The sequence below is a fragment of the Oenanthe melanoleuca genome, chromosome 6, assembly GCF_029582105.1.
Source record: "Oenanthe melanoleuca isolate GR-GAL-2019-014 chromosome 6, OMel1.0, whole genome shotgun sequence".
Taxonomy (NCBI): domain Eukaryota; kingdom Metazoa; phylum Chordata; class Aves; order Passeriformes; family Muscicapidae; genus Oenanthe; species Oenanthe melanoleuca.
Genome location: NC_079340.1, coordinates 14,979,438 through 14,992,798, shown reverse-complemented (window position 1 = coordinate 14,992,798; position 13,361 = coordinate 14,979,438). Strand labels below are relative to the sequence as shown.

The 13,361-nt window shown below is 43.6% G+C and overlaps 1 protein-coding gene across 7 annotated transcripts in view; it reads right to left on the bottom strand.

Annotated features, from left to right (window-relative positions):
- The window catches only part of NDST2 (N-deacetylase and N-sulfotransferase 2), a 128,367-nt gene that overhangs the window by 16,038 nt on the left and 98,968 nt on the right, over positions 1-13,361 (bottom strand). For all 7 annotated transcript variants that reach the window (XM_056495014.1, XM_056495009.1, XM_056495015.1 and 4 more), the window contains 3 exons: positions 7,334-8,735; positions 490-577; positions 158-312 (listed from right to left, as the gene is read on the bottom strand). In XM_056495014.1, the coding sequence (XP_056350989.1) occupies positions 158-312; positions 490-577; positions 7,334-8,326 (1,236 nt within the window). In that variant the 5' untranslated portion in view covers positions 8,327-8,735. The remainder of the gene's footprint in view (positions 1-157; positions 313-489; positions 578-7,333; positions 8,736-13,361) is intronic.

Genomic DNA, 13,361 nt, shown 5'->3' with positions numbered 1-13,361 from the left:
GAGCCACACTTCAATTTGAACTTCCAGAACTGCCTTGCTTAAATGCAGCTGAATTACTAGATTAGTATTTGGGTTCAATAGGGTTCAAACAGCTGTTCCAGGAGAAAAATGTATAAGGATTAACACTGTAAAGTATATAATCTGCAATGCTCCCTACCATAGCAAACTGCTTGTTGAGCTTCATCTGCTCAGCCAACACAGTGACATTGTGGAAAAGATGAGGCTGCATGTGACTCCACATGTGAGGAAACCACCAGAACTCCTTCCTGTGCTTGAGCAGCATGTCATCCCCTTCATCTTCCTCATCTGTACCTACAAAAAGCACAAAAGGAAGTGCAAAATCAAGAGGCAGAAGAGGGGCTCAGTGTTTAAAAGCAGTGGCTAATCCCCTTCCAACAGAGTCATGCTCTCTCTACTGCATTACATAGGACACAGCCTAAGGTGGGGGCTGTGTGCAGGTGCTGGGACAAAGGAGTGTCAGGGGCTTACCTGTGTGATAGAATTTCCCTGAGAAGCCCAGGTTGAAGGTGAAATTTGGGACTAAAGTTCTCAGCTTATTCTGGGTGCTCAGTAAAGCCTGTTTGAACAAAAGGGAAAAGAAACATTCATATTTTTTCCTCTGCAACATGTCTCTGTGTTCTACTGGTGCCAAGCTGAGACTGAAGAGGTATCACAGGAGATAGGGCTTAGGCATTGTTTCCCTTGGAGAGCAGGTAAGTGCTCCTCACACACAGACTTTACTTGCAGTACATCTGCTGTACTAAATGATGCCTCTAAAACCACAGTCAGATCATGCCCTCCACTTCAATGTGAGGGACCCAGAGTGTCCGTGCTAAGGCAAAAGGACAATAAATCTTACTTGAAAGCAAGAGATTCTTTACAATTTACAGGTTCAGCCTCGATGCTCCCTTCCTCACCCATGTTGGCTGGGACTCTGCTAATGAAACTCTGCCCCTTCTCAGTCTATGTGCTAATGAAAAGGAGGATGGGGCAGCCTATGACACACAGATGAAGGAAAAGAAGTCACTAATGTCATGAATAGTAACGTAGTGATCCAAATAGAGGGGGCTTTTATTTGGAGAGGAAATGTGGATTCTCAGAACTACCCATGCAAGAGAGTCCTGCCACAGCAGAGAGGTACCCCGGACTTTGTGTTCCCTTGAAAGTGCCAACATTTTGTAGCAGAAAAAGTTTCCTTGATTCTGGGAAGAAAATCTGGGAAAGCCAACACTCACAATCCTCATATCTCCTACAGCTTCTCTCGTGTTCACTTAAATGTGCAAAGTTATTGCTTTAACCAAAGGGAAGGCACCTCGTGCCATGAACCTAAGGTCCAGCAGTGTACAGATTAAGACAGCACACAACCTTGACAGAAAAAAAACCAAACCAAAAACTAAACCCCAGAGGCTCAGTATGTCACAGACAAGTAGGACACAAACTAATTCTAGTCCAATTTCTTCTGCTGGAAAACGATAAAAAGAGAGAAGAGACGAACACTCTGCTGCTACCTGTGTGCTTTGGGGAAATGTCACTGTTGCCTCTCCCTGTGGGAGAATTCTCAGTCAAACGGAGGAGGGCTGTTGGCAGGTGACAGACACAGTCCTTGTCTGGGCTATTTACATTTTAACAGCTTTTCTCAGAAAGCAATGGATCCTTGGCTGCTCCAAGGTTGAGATGATGACCTCTAATTACACAGGAAACACGGAATATAACTCTGGAGAAAGCACACAGACCGATCAAACTGTGTAGGGATGATGGACAGATCTTCCTGCACCAGCAGCCCTTCCCCAGCCCCAAGGAGCACAAAACAGCACTGCAAGGTGCCCTCACATAGCTCACACTCCATGTCTAGGTGCACCACTCCCCCAGTGGTGAATGTGCACTCAAAAGGCAGATTCTCATTCCATGGAGCTGCCTTGACACCAACCTCTTATGGACAACCTGACAAATCACTGCTGTCACTGATGTATCAAACCAGTGTTAGCCAAACATTGATCATCACATTAATTAAAAAATGGCTTCTATAATTCACTTCAATTATCCATTCACCTCAAACATATGCTGAGTGGTTTTACACTCAAGGCAGGCAGTCCATGACCACGGCAAGGTGGGAAGACATTACATGTGCATTGCTACAAGACACTCTCAGTGTTCTCTGTGAGGGAACCAAGCTTTCAGACTTTTCATTACAGACACATTTCACTGCCTGTTCCTCATTCCCACATCCACACAACAGTGACACCAAATGCAGCCTGGGACAAATTTCAAAGATTTCAGCTTTACCATGGCTACTTGCCTACTACATCTTTACCTCAGTCCCCACCTCATCTCTCCTGGGAGAAGGATCTGCCTGTCCAGATGATGGTATATAAGATCACTTCAAATTTGGGACCAGCACCTTGAACACATCACCCAGTAACTCAGATAGAAAAATGCCACTTTTTTTTTTTTTTTTTTTTTTTCCTGTCTTTCTCCAGAGCTGTCCCAAGCCCCAGCATTTCCTTCTGCTGCCCTAAAAGGCACATCCAGTGTCCCAAGCTTGGGTAGGAAGTGGTGGGAGGAAAGACAGCGGTTAAGAGGCTTAGCATTCCTCTGCACAGAAAGAGATTTAAAGCTGGCTGAGGTTACCATGACAACACATCTGTCTGATAATAAATCCCAAAAAGCCCTGCTCCAGCAGGCTACAATCCTTTGTGTCTGGGAAGGGACCAGGGAGGAACTTTGGGGGCCCCAGAAATTCAGAGACTATGGAGTTCTATGGAGCCCTGCTTTCCTGGCAGGTTTATTGTGAATCATGTGCCATCCCTCTGCTGATGCTGAGTCCTTGTCACAGTCACAGCTGTAAGGTGGCACAGCACAGGTTTGAAGAAATGTCTTTCCCCTGAATAGGATAAAGGAGACTAAATTGCCAATATTTGGACATCATGAATTCTGTGTTCCCTGCTTCCACACTGGTTCCAAGAGGTCTGTAAGCTGTAGGAAGGTGCAAAAATGCAGGTGTGGGAACAGGCTGGAAGATGGCACTTCTCTCTGCACTCTCTTTCATGAAGTAAGATGAATATGATCATACTAATCATATCTAACAGGTGATTCAAGTGGCATTTCATTTGTATCTATAATGTGCTCTGAGACTCTTAAACAAAAGGCAATCAAGAAACGTGGAGCAGGCTACCCCTTAAGAGAGAAAACAGCCAGCCAGATGTGAACAGATCTTCATTTGCATATTTAAGAAGTTCAGCTGCTCACATGGTAAGAGGTCTAGCATTTTAGCTATTCCCCACCTCTAAAAGGCAGACTTTATTCCCCTAGAAAACTGTTCCTCAATCCATCCAAGTATCTCCCTATATATTTTTTGTCTGTTTTTATATTTTATTGTTATCTTTTATTTCAGAAAGCCTTCCAAAATACAAGCCTGCTCACTAACTAGCCAGAAAGGCCCCTGCCCCAGCTATGCTCCCTGCTAGAAGCCCTGCAAGGCTCACCCCAGCAAGGCACTGATGGGGTCTCCAAAGAGATTCCCAGCACTGGCCACAGGAATTCTTAAGCCATGTCAAGGCCAGACCTGCTTCACACTTGTCACAGTCTATCAGGGCATTCACTGCCACGCACAACCTATTTTGGGAAGCCTTTAGTACTTAACTGTGGCAGCCATGCTGCAGGCCCAAGTGACAGAAAACTGAGTTCCAAAGCACATTCCTGGGCACAATGGTAAAAATGTCTAAGCTTCACTCTGATGTTCAATGTCCATCATTTTAAAACAGGTTTTTTAATAATATCAAGTTACAATAAATATTTACTTCTAAGCAAATGCTAGGGGAATACTATTTAAAATTGTGCCTTTTGTTGCAGTACATTAAAAATCTGTATCTCACTGACAGATCTGCAAAGATTTCCTCAGCAGTCACTACAAGCTCTTGATGTCATCCAGGGAAAATAAAAACTCTTCACTTGAGGAGTGAGGAGGAAATTAGGGAAAGCCACAGCACCCTGACTGTATTGGGAGCTTCTTTAGGACCTAATCCTTTTCTAAGATAACAAGGTGTCCTTGGCATTGGAGTAATACAGGGCTAAATCTTAATGCAACTCTGCTTTTCAAGCTACAAAATTTTTAACTTCCAGAAGTGTTTGCAGAGAATTTAGTTGCTCCACACAAACCCCAAACGTTATCTATCTCAGCTCCCTCTAAAAACAGGCAAAAGAAAAAGAGGAAATAAAATAATTCAGATGCCGGGAAAAGAGAAAAACATGGCCCTAAGAAAACAGTACATGGACAAATAAAGAGAAAGAGATGATTAAAAATGGAGGAAGAAAGTTGAGTGCCTTTGCAGCCTCTTCTCAATGCTCATGCAAAGCATACTAGGAACATGTGGCACAAACATGGTCTTGGCAGATACTGCCCCAGGCAGCGCGTTCTTGAGAGGAGTTCCTGCAGTTTTCTTACCACCCAGCACTGGCAGAACTCAAACAGCACTGGCAAAGAAGAAACTCTCATGGTACTGGTGTGTCTACCTCCCCAGCAGTCTTAAAATCAGGCAGTTTAAAATTGCTGAGTACTTTAATTGCAGCTAAGATCATCCTCTACAATTTAGAAAGACAAGATCTGGCTACAATCACCCTCACTAGGTTCTTTCCTCTGCACCCTCACCATTCATAATCCAAAATGAAATTACTGCCCTTGATTTTCACTTAGCTTGCTCTCAGACTCGCTTGCAATGATTGCTCACTATTTATGCCCTTGCAGAGATTACTAGCAAAAGAGGCAAAAACTCATCTACTTAATCTTCTTTCCTCATACCTAAAGACGAGTAGAAAGGATCACAAAAACCAGATCCTTTTGCATTAGAAATGGCTTGTCTTTGTTGGCCAGTTCCATGGAGGTTTGGTAAATTCCAAGGATTATGATTTTAGAAGAGACTGAATGTGGAATAAATTGAGAAGAGAAGGGATTCTCTGAGATTTTGTTTTGTTAATTATGTGCAGCTCAAATCTCTGGTAAACTCTACAAAGGAAAAACATTTCCTTTGTGCAACTTCCAACTGTTCCACTTCTATTGAGGACTGCAAGCTCCTGCTGCAGCCCTTCAGCAGAAACAGGAACTCAAGGGTTATCATCTTTAAAGCAAAAGCAAGCACAATTCCATTTTTTTCTTGTTAAAGAATAAAGCTATTCAGCTCTCCTTTAAGCATCACAAATAAAAACATTTCTCTTGGGAAAGACATGTACTATGGGCATACATTTGATCAAATTATATTCAGTGCTTTCCTTTAATAGTCATTTTGTCTGGGAAGGTCTCTGAACATGGACCTGCATATGGTAAAGAGGCTCACTGGGACAGCAGAGTCAATTTTACACCCTCACACAACATCCAGTCTTCAAACCACTACCCTGACCACTGTAATCTAAGCTTTGAGATAAGGAGCTGTGTGCTGAGATATCAGCCCTGAAACAGAGCTTTCATATAAAAGGCCAAAGAAAATGCCAGCTGTTCTGTTACTATTATATCCCCTTTTCTCCCCATGGTGAGAGACTATCAACAAATCCATGTAGTTATTTCTCGCTTTTAAAAAATAAAAATTCATTAACTTCACGTGGCTTTGCAATCAGAGAGCTTCTTTTAAATGGATAAATCTGGGTTTTATCTGCTTTGCCTGAGATTCTCTGCTTACTGATCACAGATTATTCCTCCATTTCACCCTGTTAAAACCCAAACAAAGCATCTTTTGGAATAATCTTGTCTGGGTTTGTTTTTAACATCACTAGAGCAGCCTTTGTTCCCAAGAGCTTTGGGAAGCTCTATCCTGCCTTCCCACACAGGTCTGTAACCTGCACAAACACTACAGAGGTGAGAATCTCTGTTGCTTTGGACTAGTGGGTGTAGGGCCTGCTTAGGACCAAGATAAGATTGTGATCCTTCACAAAAGAAAAAAAAAATCTTTTTCAAAACATTTCAGAACTTCAAAACACAGAAACACTACAGTGAAATGAAGAAAATTTTAGCATTTTCCTAAAATAAATACTACGCACAAAACGTAAAATCTTGAAGTCCTAAAACCTTGGAGATAACTAAGACATACCCTGCATGGATGCACAAAACATGTAGAAAGGGTGTAAGACTCCTAGGGAGGTGGAAGAGGGCTGTTGGGAACATGCAAGAGACAAGGTTCAAGTAAGGGGCCAAATCTGTACAACAGTACTCTTCTTACACCTTTGCCTCAAATATTTTTTGCTTGGATGTAAGTTTAAAGGGTGCTTCATCCTGAAGTTGTTTTAGAAACCTGCTAAAGCAGTTGCTGTCAGTCTTACCATCATCATGGCTGGTACCATCCAGGACTCACCTGAGGGCAAGTGCTGAATAGGAATCCAGTGTATGCACCTATGAACAACCTCAGCACACCCGAGAAACAGGCAGGGCACCTGCCTCAATGGCTACAAACCACAGCTGATGGGAAGATACAAAGGGGAGTCTTTGGCTCCATGAAGCATCACATGCACATGGATCACAGACGTAACAGAATGCTTTATCATCTACTTTCAATGACATGGAGAATCAGAAGGAGCACTTAAGTTTGTTACCTTTTTCCTAATTATTCTTATCTTTGCCTGTCTCAGTTCCCTCTCTTCCACAAAATCTGTCTCTTACCCATAACCTTTCCTAACAGGAAAGGTTATGTATTATCCCGGGAACTGCCAAGGAAAGCAAACCACAAAGCTGGCATCTCTCTTTCACAATCATGAGGCCACAGAGATGGTGCTCATGAAGGCCTGGTCTGACCATGTCTTTCTGGTGTATTTGTTGATATTCCCTGCTCAGGGATCAGGAGGGAGCAAAGGGTAAGAGAAAACCCTTCTTTTCCTAATTTAGTTGTGTGGTGAAAAACTGGATGGCTAAAATATAGACTGTATCAGTTTGGACTGCATGGACTGGCCTACAGTTTCGCAATATAACACATACAGCTTACGCACATCACAAATAAGAAGTACATTTTCCTGTTCTATTCTAACACAACTTGCCATTTTCTTTTGAACAGTAGAGTTTACAGCTACAAATAGGTGGGTATAGGAAACCTGCATATACTTGTTCCTTACATTAAAGAGGAGACAGAATAGACTACCACAGGCATCTTCCTCTTAAACTGAGGGAGGCCAGCTTCTAAAGTGCTCCATTTTAACCTCTAAAACTGTTGAGAGCATCACACATGGTGCCCCAGCATCTTTGCAGGCTAATTCTCTATATGAGATAAGTACGACTGTAGCAATCAGTGCTTTCCCTCAGAATAAATGCCATATACCACACACACTAGAAACCCTGGAGGTATCTACTCTAGGATTTTACCTCTACATCAGACACTTTCATGCGAGTGCCCTCTTTTCCCACAAATATATCATCGATGTCAACAAGGATATAGCGATCAAGCGTGAGACAGAGGCGTTTGCCAGTCAAGTAGGCAATGGCATCCACAAAAATGAGTTTGTGCAGCCAAAAATTGAGGTTATTGCCGAAGAGAACCCGCTGGATCCCATCATGCAGACCCAGGTCCTGCATCACTGTGGCATGCAACGCTTTGTGAGTGGCCAGGTGAGGAATGGACTCAGAGGATTTCGTGCTGGCCAACAGCACTGGCTCATAGGTGCTGTGGTTCGACTGAAACACAGTCCAGTCATCACCAGGCAGAGGGCCCTGCTCCACCTCATTGGCCCGGGTGACGTAGAGCAGGGGAGCACTAGGATTGATGTGATAGTCCCGCAGCCCCAAGTTGGAATGTAGGAAAAGGGGGAAACCCTTGAGCTGCGCACTGAGCAGGCTGTTCTCATTCGCTTTGAAAAAGCCTATAATCCCCACTCCATACTCTACACAGTATTTGTCTAGCAGCTCTCGGTTCCAAGCGTCTAGATTCACATATTTAAGGATGTTCTCGTAGATAATTAGAGCGTAGCGTCCTCTGTCTTTGTCTGTCAGGGTGGGCATGTCCCCTTTGCCAGGGGCGATCTCTGTCCTGTATTTGAAGCGGCTGGATTCCAGGATGGCCACTATCTCCTGCCCCAGCTGGGAGTAAATGCTCTCCACAAAGACCAGCACCACGGGATCCGTGCGCGAGGTGTCCATGGACTTGGTGAGCCTCCAGCTGGCTTGCGGCGGGATCAGGATGCGGTGCTGGCTGCTGCAGTCGCTGAAGGGCAGCGGTGGCGGCTCCTTGATTTTGGGGCTGTTAGTGACGTAATAAGCCAGGATGCACATGGAGACGAGGCTGAAGGCGATGAGCAGCAGGATCAATCTGTGGAGCTCCAGCTGTCGCACGTGCCGCACCACTTTCCACAGCTGAATCATGGTGAGGCGGGCGGCTCAGCCCCTCCTCACGCTCTGCAGCCACGCTGGACTCGCGCCTGGGATCTCCAGTGCCGCCGTGGCAGCGCCCAGCAGCAGCTCACAAAAAAGAAAGTCCAGCTGCAGAGAGAGAAAAAGCTAAAGCAAACAGCTCCAAGGCGAGACTCGCAGAGATCTGCCATTTATCTCAGGTAACCATGGCCCTCAATTCCCATCGCTCTTTTGTGTGCTTCCTGGGGCTCCTCTCCTCTCACTCAGAAGTCTTTGGAGGAGCAAGGATTCCAGAATCTCGTCTCCAATAGCAAATCAGTCTGTCATTCTGTGAACAAGCAGTTTCAGCTCAGCCTTCCCAGGAGTCCTGTTTCTCATTTAGCTGTTTCACATTCACATGGTGGCACCTTCTCTTTGCATCCTGCAATTTAAAAAGAAAAAGTCAATTCTCAGTATGGCTTCAGCATTTAGCAGGCTTGAGATGAAATGGCAGGACTAGCAGGTGATAGGTGGGCAGCATCACTCACCCATCAGCAAGTCTGCACCCTGGGAAGTGTCACACCCCATCTGTGTGGGAGCTTGACAGAACAACCACAAAGACCTTTGGAAGAAAGGCCCCAACAGTGCACAGCAACTCAACATTCACCTTGGGTGAAATTCTCACACACTACAGCAAACAGAGCCACCAAGTGCCTGGCCTTCCCTCAGCCCTCTGCAAGCCACTCAACAGAAAACACAAAACCCTTTTATTCTAGCCTATATTTCAAAGCTAACAGGAGGAGAGAGCAAGGTTGCCCCATTTGTCCTGGGAACTCACTTTCTTCCAGAGGTCTCAAAATATAGCCCTAGAGAGGCACCATCCCTCAGGCAGCACAGAGAGTGGGGGGCACAGGCTCCCACACTCTGCACACTTAATGGTTGCCAACTGATTCAGTGGCAACATCTCCTGAAGCCTTCATTGCCTTCTCTCATATGCCACTGAAGAACATGAAGGCAGCTTTAAATCACCAACAGCATGACATAAATTTGGGTTGGCCTCAAATACATGAAAACCTCTTGTTACGAAGCTCTCTCACCTCCTGCTTTGTGTTCATGGCAGCAGACTATTTTCCCATATGTCGTTATTTTCCCAGGAAAAAAACGCCCAACAAAGCCAACAAATATACCAAATAATCCGAAACAAACACCAGAGAAACTAACTAAAGTTCTCCTTGGTTTAAAAATAAACTCACAGTGGAGTCTTCTCTCCCTTACCAGCAGTGACTTACGCACAGCAATACCCTGGTACCTTTCCTGGGATATGAGCACATTTTTGGGGCACACCTGCTGCCTCCCCCAGAACAATGCAAGAACACTTGAAATGCCAGATACTCCTCACCAAGCCAGTCATGCATACAATGACTTCTCTGTAAAAATTAAACTGCTTTTTTTCTTTAAAAAGCTTTTTCAAATCACCCCTCCAACTCCACCACATACAGACCCTCTAACCACCTGCACAACTGGCACAGCTTGCAACACCAGAAGGTACAAGAAAGCAATAGCAAATAATATTACCAAAAGAGAGCTTCATCCTTTCTGCATTCCTCCCATTTTTGAGCTTTTGTTACTACCATTCTGATAAAACAAAGAATATGAGATGACTAGCTTGTCTATGAGTTTAAGGCATATTTAAGTTTCTTATATAGTAAAGCCAGGGGTTTGTAACAACTAGCTCCACCAGAGAAGGAACTACTTGTGAGACAGAAGCTGACAGCAGTTTATTTTGCTCCACCAGAATTTACTTGTGAATCAGATGCTTATTTTGTAATGTGTATTACTAGATGGAAAAAAATCCTTCTGAGTTAGGGAAAATATAGATGAGGCCAGAAGTCCCACTCTAAAGACTCCTACCAGGCTGTTTTCCAAACTGTTGGTGCAGCTTGAAGCAGAGACAAAAACCACAAACAGATTTTATATGAAGAGATATAATACTGCTAACTTTATGGCAGCAGATGGAAGAGAGTCAGAGTGCTCTTTACACAAGCCTGATGATGATCATTAAGTATTATCTCAACTTCCCTGCTACAAGCTCAGCAGAGCAGGGGCTGGTTTGTGTAGTGCACAATGAAACCTTAGCCCTGATGAGGTTTTCAGAATAGCTGTAGACTGTCAATGTAAAGTACATCACACAAATTATTTTCCACTTGAGAAACTGAGACACAGCAAAACTTACTGAAGGTTGCACTGCAACACAGCAGATGGATCAGGAGTTTTGGCAGAATTACCCCTGTTCCCAAGATTTCAAATGGATTGGGGTCTCCATTCCCAAATGGCCCTCTGTAAGGACAGAGCTGGCTTTGGAAATCCAGCTCAGTCAGCAACAACAAGCTGTGTTTTCTTCAGCACAAACAACTGATCATCTTTTACTTTTGGCTCTACATATTGTTAACTTTGTACTGGAAAAAGGACAGGGCAGAGAAAGTGAGAAATAACTATGTGAAGATGTAAAAAACAGAACTTGTATAGTTTTTTCTTTTTCTTGCTACTGATATATGATTTCCTGGACAGAGCACAGAACATGATTTCTCAAGTCAAGTTCAGTTCCTGTAATACAACAGGAATTTCAGTGTATCAGCATAGTACCCAAAAACATGTGTCATCTTCCAAAAGCAACCAGGAAAATAGCCTTTCCACCTCCACAACAAGCTCTTCCCATCTCACTGACTCTGCAAGGAAGACCCCAACTTCCTCCTTCCTGCTTGTCATTACAGCTCCAAAGCTTCAGAGGCAGAAGCCAGCAGAAGTAGAATTCAGCAGAGCAGAGAGAGGTAAAAGAGAAATATACAAAAAATGCTGTATCATTTTAGGAGGTCAATTCTTTGTAAGACAAGAGTAATACATGGCTCCATGCATATCACAATGCTGCATATGCGAGAATTAATCTTCCTTCTACTCCTGTGCAACAAATTCATGCTGAATACTTCACCTAGATTCCAATAATAGTTCAATTTTGATGGAGAAATATGAGAATTCCAAGTTATTGCCTTCCCAAATAACTCACTTCCTTTTGTTTTTCTATCCCACTGAATAAAATAGAAACATAAAAACTATTTTGGATTTAAAGATTCACTATCTTAACATGTATTAGACACAAAGCTGTTTTTGAAGGAGAAAATAATGTAAAGAGGAACCTCAAGAGCCCAAGTGTTACTTCTATAAATTTCCAAGCTGTGTGTTGTTTCTGGGGTAGAATTTGTAATATAAACACCAGGGTAATGGTAAGAAAATCAAGAAGATGTTGACTTATGCAACAGCCTGGCAAGGTTCTACTTTTGCAACTCTTTATCCCCAAAGCATCAACATGGAGAACACTTCCCTGGTTGGACTCATTCATCTCTCCAATTTAATTTTTACTTTTGAACTGACTCTGTTCTATTAAGAGCTGTAGCTTCAGTTTCCCAGTTATCAGTTTAAAGATGAAAATCACAGGACAACTGGATTATTCTGTAGCATAAGAATGAAACCAGAGTTTAAGCTAGGCTGCCACACCTGCAGTGCCCAGCTGAGGGGCACCAGGGAGAAGAATCCCCTTTGCTGGGCACTTCTGAATCACAGCAGTGTTTTGATAACAATGATTCCATTCAAGCCTCTAGCGAAGCTCCCAAACAAGCCCCCATTTGTTACATGGGTGAGCTCAAAAAACCAAATTTAAAAAAAAAAAGGCCTGTATCAGATTGCTGCTCAAGAATCTGTCAGCTCTGATCTCTTTAACAAGGCTTCACAGCCAGAGGGCATGCCAGCTGGCACGGGATGCATTTCTTTCTTTGGGGACTGCATCAGCTGGTTTAGGTTCAAACGAAAAGAGAAAAAAAAGCAACAAACAAGTACACCGAACAAAATTTATATTAAAGGCGAGAGAACTGTCAGAAACCAGTCATACACAAAAAGCTGAGAAATATTTATACTGCAGAAAGAAAAAAAAAGTAATTAAATTACAGTGAAAATTATTCACTCTGAAAGGAAAAGAAAATACCTGTGTCCTCTTCTGACATCGAACTCCTGGGAATCTAACACCACAAAAAAATCTAGATAAATTGAGGTCCACTCTGAACTTCAGAACTGCCTCAGTGCAAATTGTGGGAGGTGGCAGTCAGACTGCACAGCAAGAATGAAGTGTTCAGAGGCCCAAGGACTCAGGCTCAGCAGGCACTGTGCTGCCAGAAGAGCATCTCTAGATCAGAGAGCATCAGCTGTAAGGGCAGCGATCCCACAGATCACCAGCACTAAGACAAAGGCTTCATCAAACTGAGGTGTTCTGTTTCCTGATGATATACATTGTTAATGTCAAACATACTGCTTTGTGAGTTATCAGCTGCTAAGCCACATGGCAACTGATGTGATATGAAAGCAAGATAACAACCCCAACCCTGTGGTTTTAACATCTGATCTCCAGATATTTCCAGTGCTTGGAAATGGTTGTGGGAGATCAGAACAAATGTTCAGGACCAGCACTTACCCAAAACCACTTTGGTAAGTGGTTTTGACCGGAATATAAGTATTTGGGGCTTCTGGTACATTCATGCCAAGGCACATGGAAGATACTGGGTATCATCTGACACCTTTATCAAGAACTGTCAATGCATTCCCAGCTGAGCTACAGAAGGTCTTACCATCCAAACCCCAGTGTGACCAGTACATTTCCCCAGCCCTTTTCATTATTCATAATATAATCTCTCCATCTGGAATGCACAGCAGCAAGATCTTGCCTTTGTCCACAACAGCTCTATTTCAGAGGCCTTTCTTCTGCACTTCCTGTGAGATGGTTGTTACCTTGGGCCCCAGGGGGACTGCAGTAATTGAGTTACATAGTAATCAGAGAAGGAATCTGATTGATTTTCCAACCCATTCCACTTTAATGCTGTCATCAAGACACAGAATTCCTCATTAGTCTGCTCCATTCTGAGACATCGAAGCCCCTCTCTTTGTCAGTGGTGGTATCTGTACACCAGACCTCCAGGTACAGCCCCTCCCTCACAAAGATGGGGAGCCTGGTCAGTAGTGTCAACAA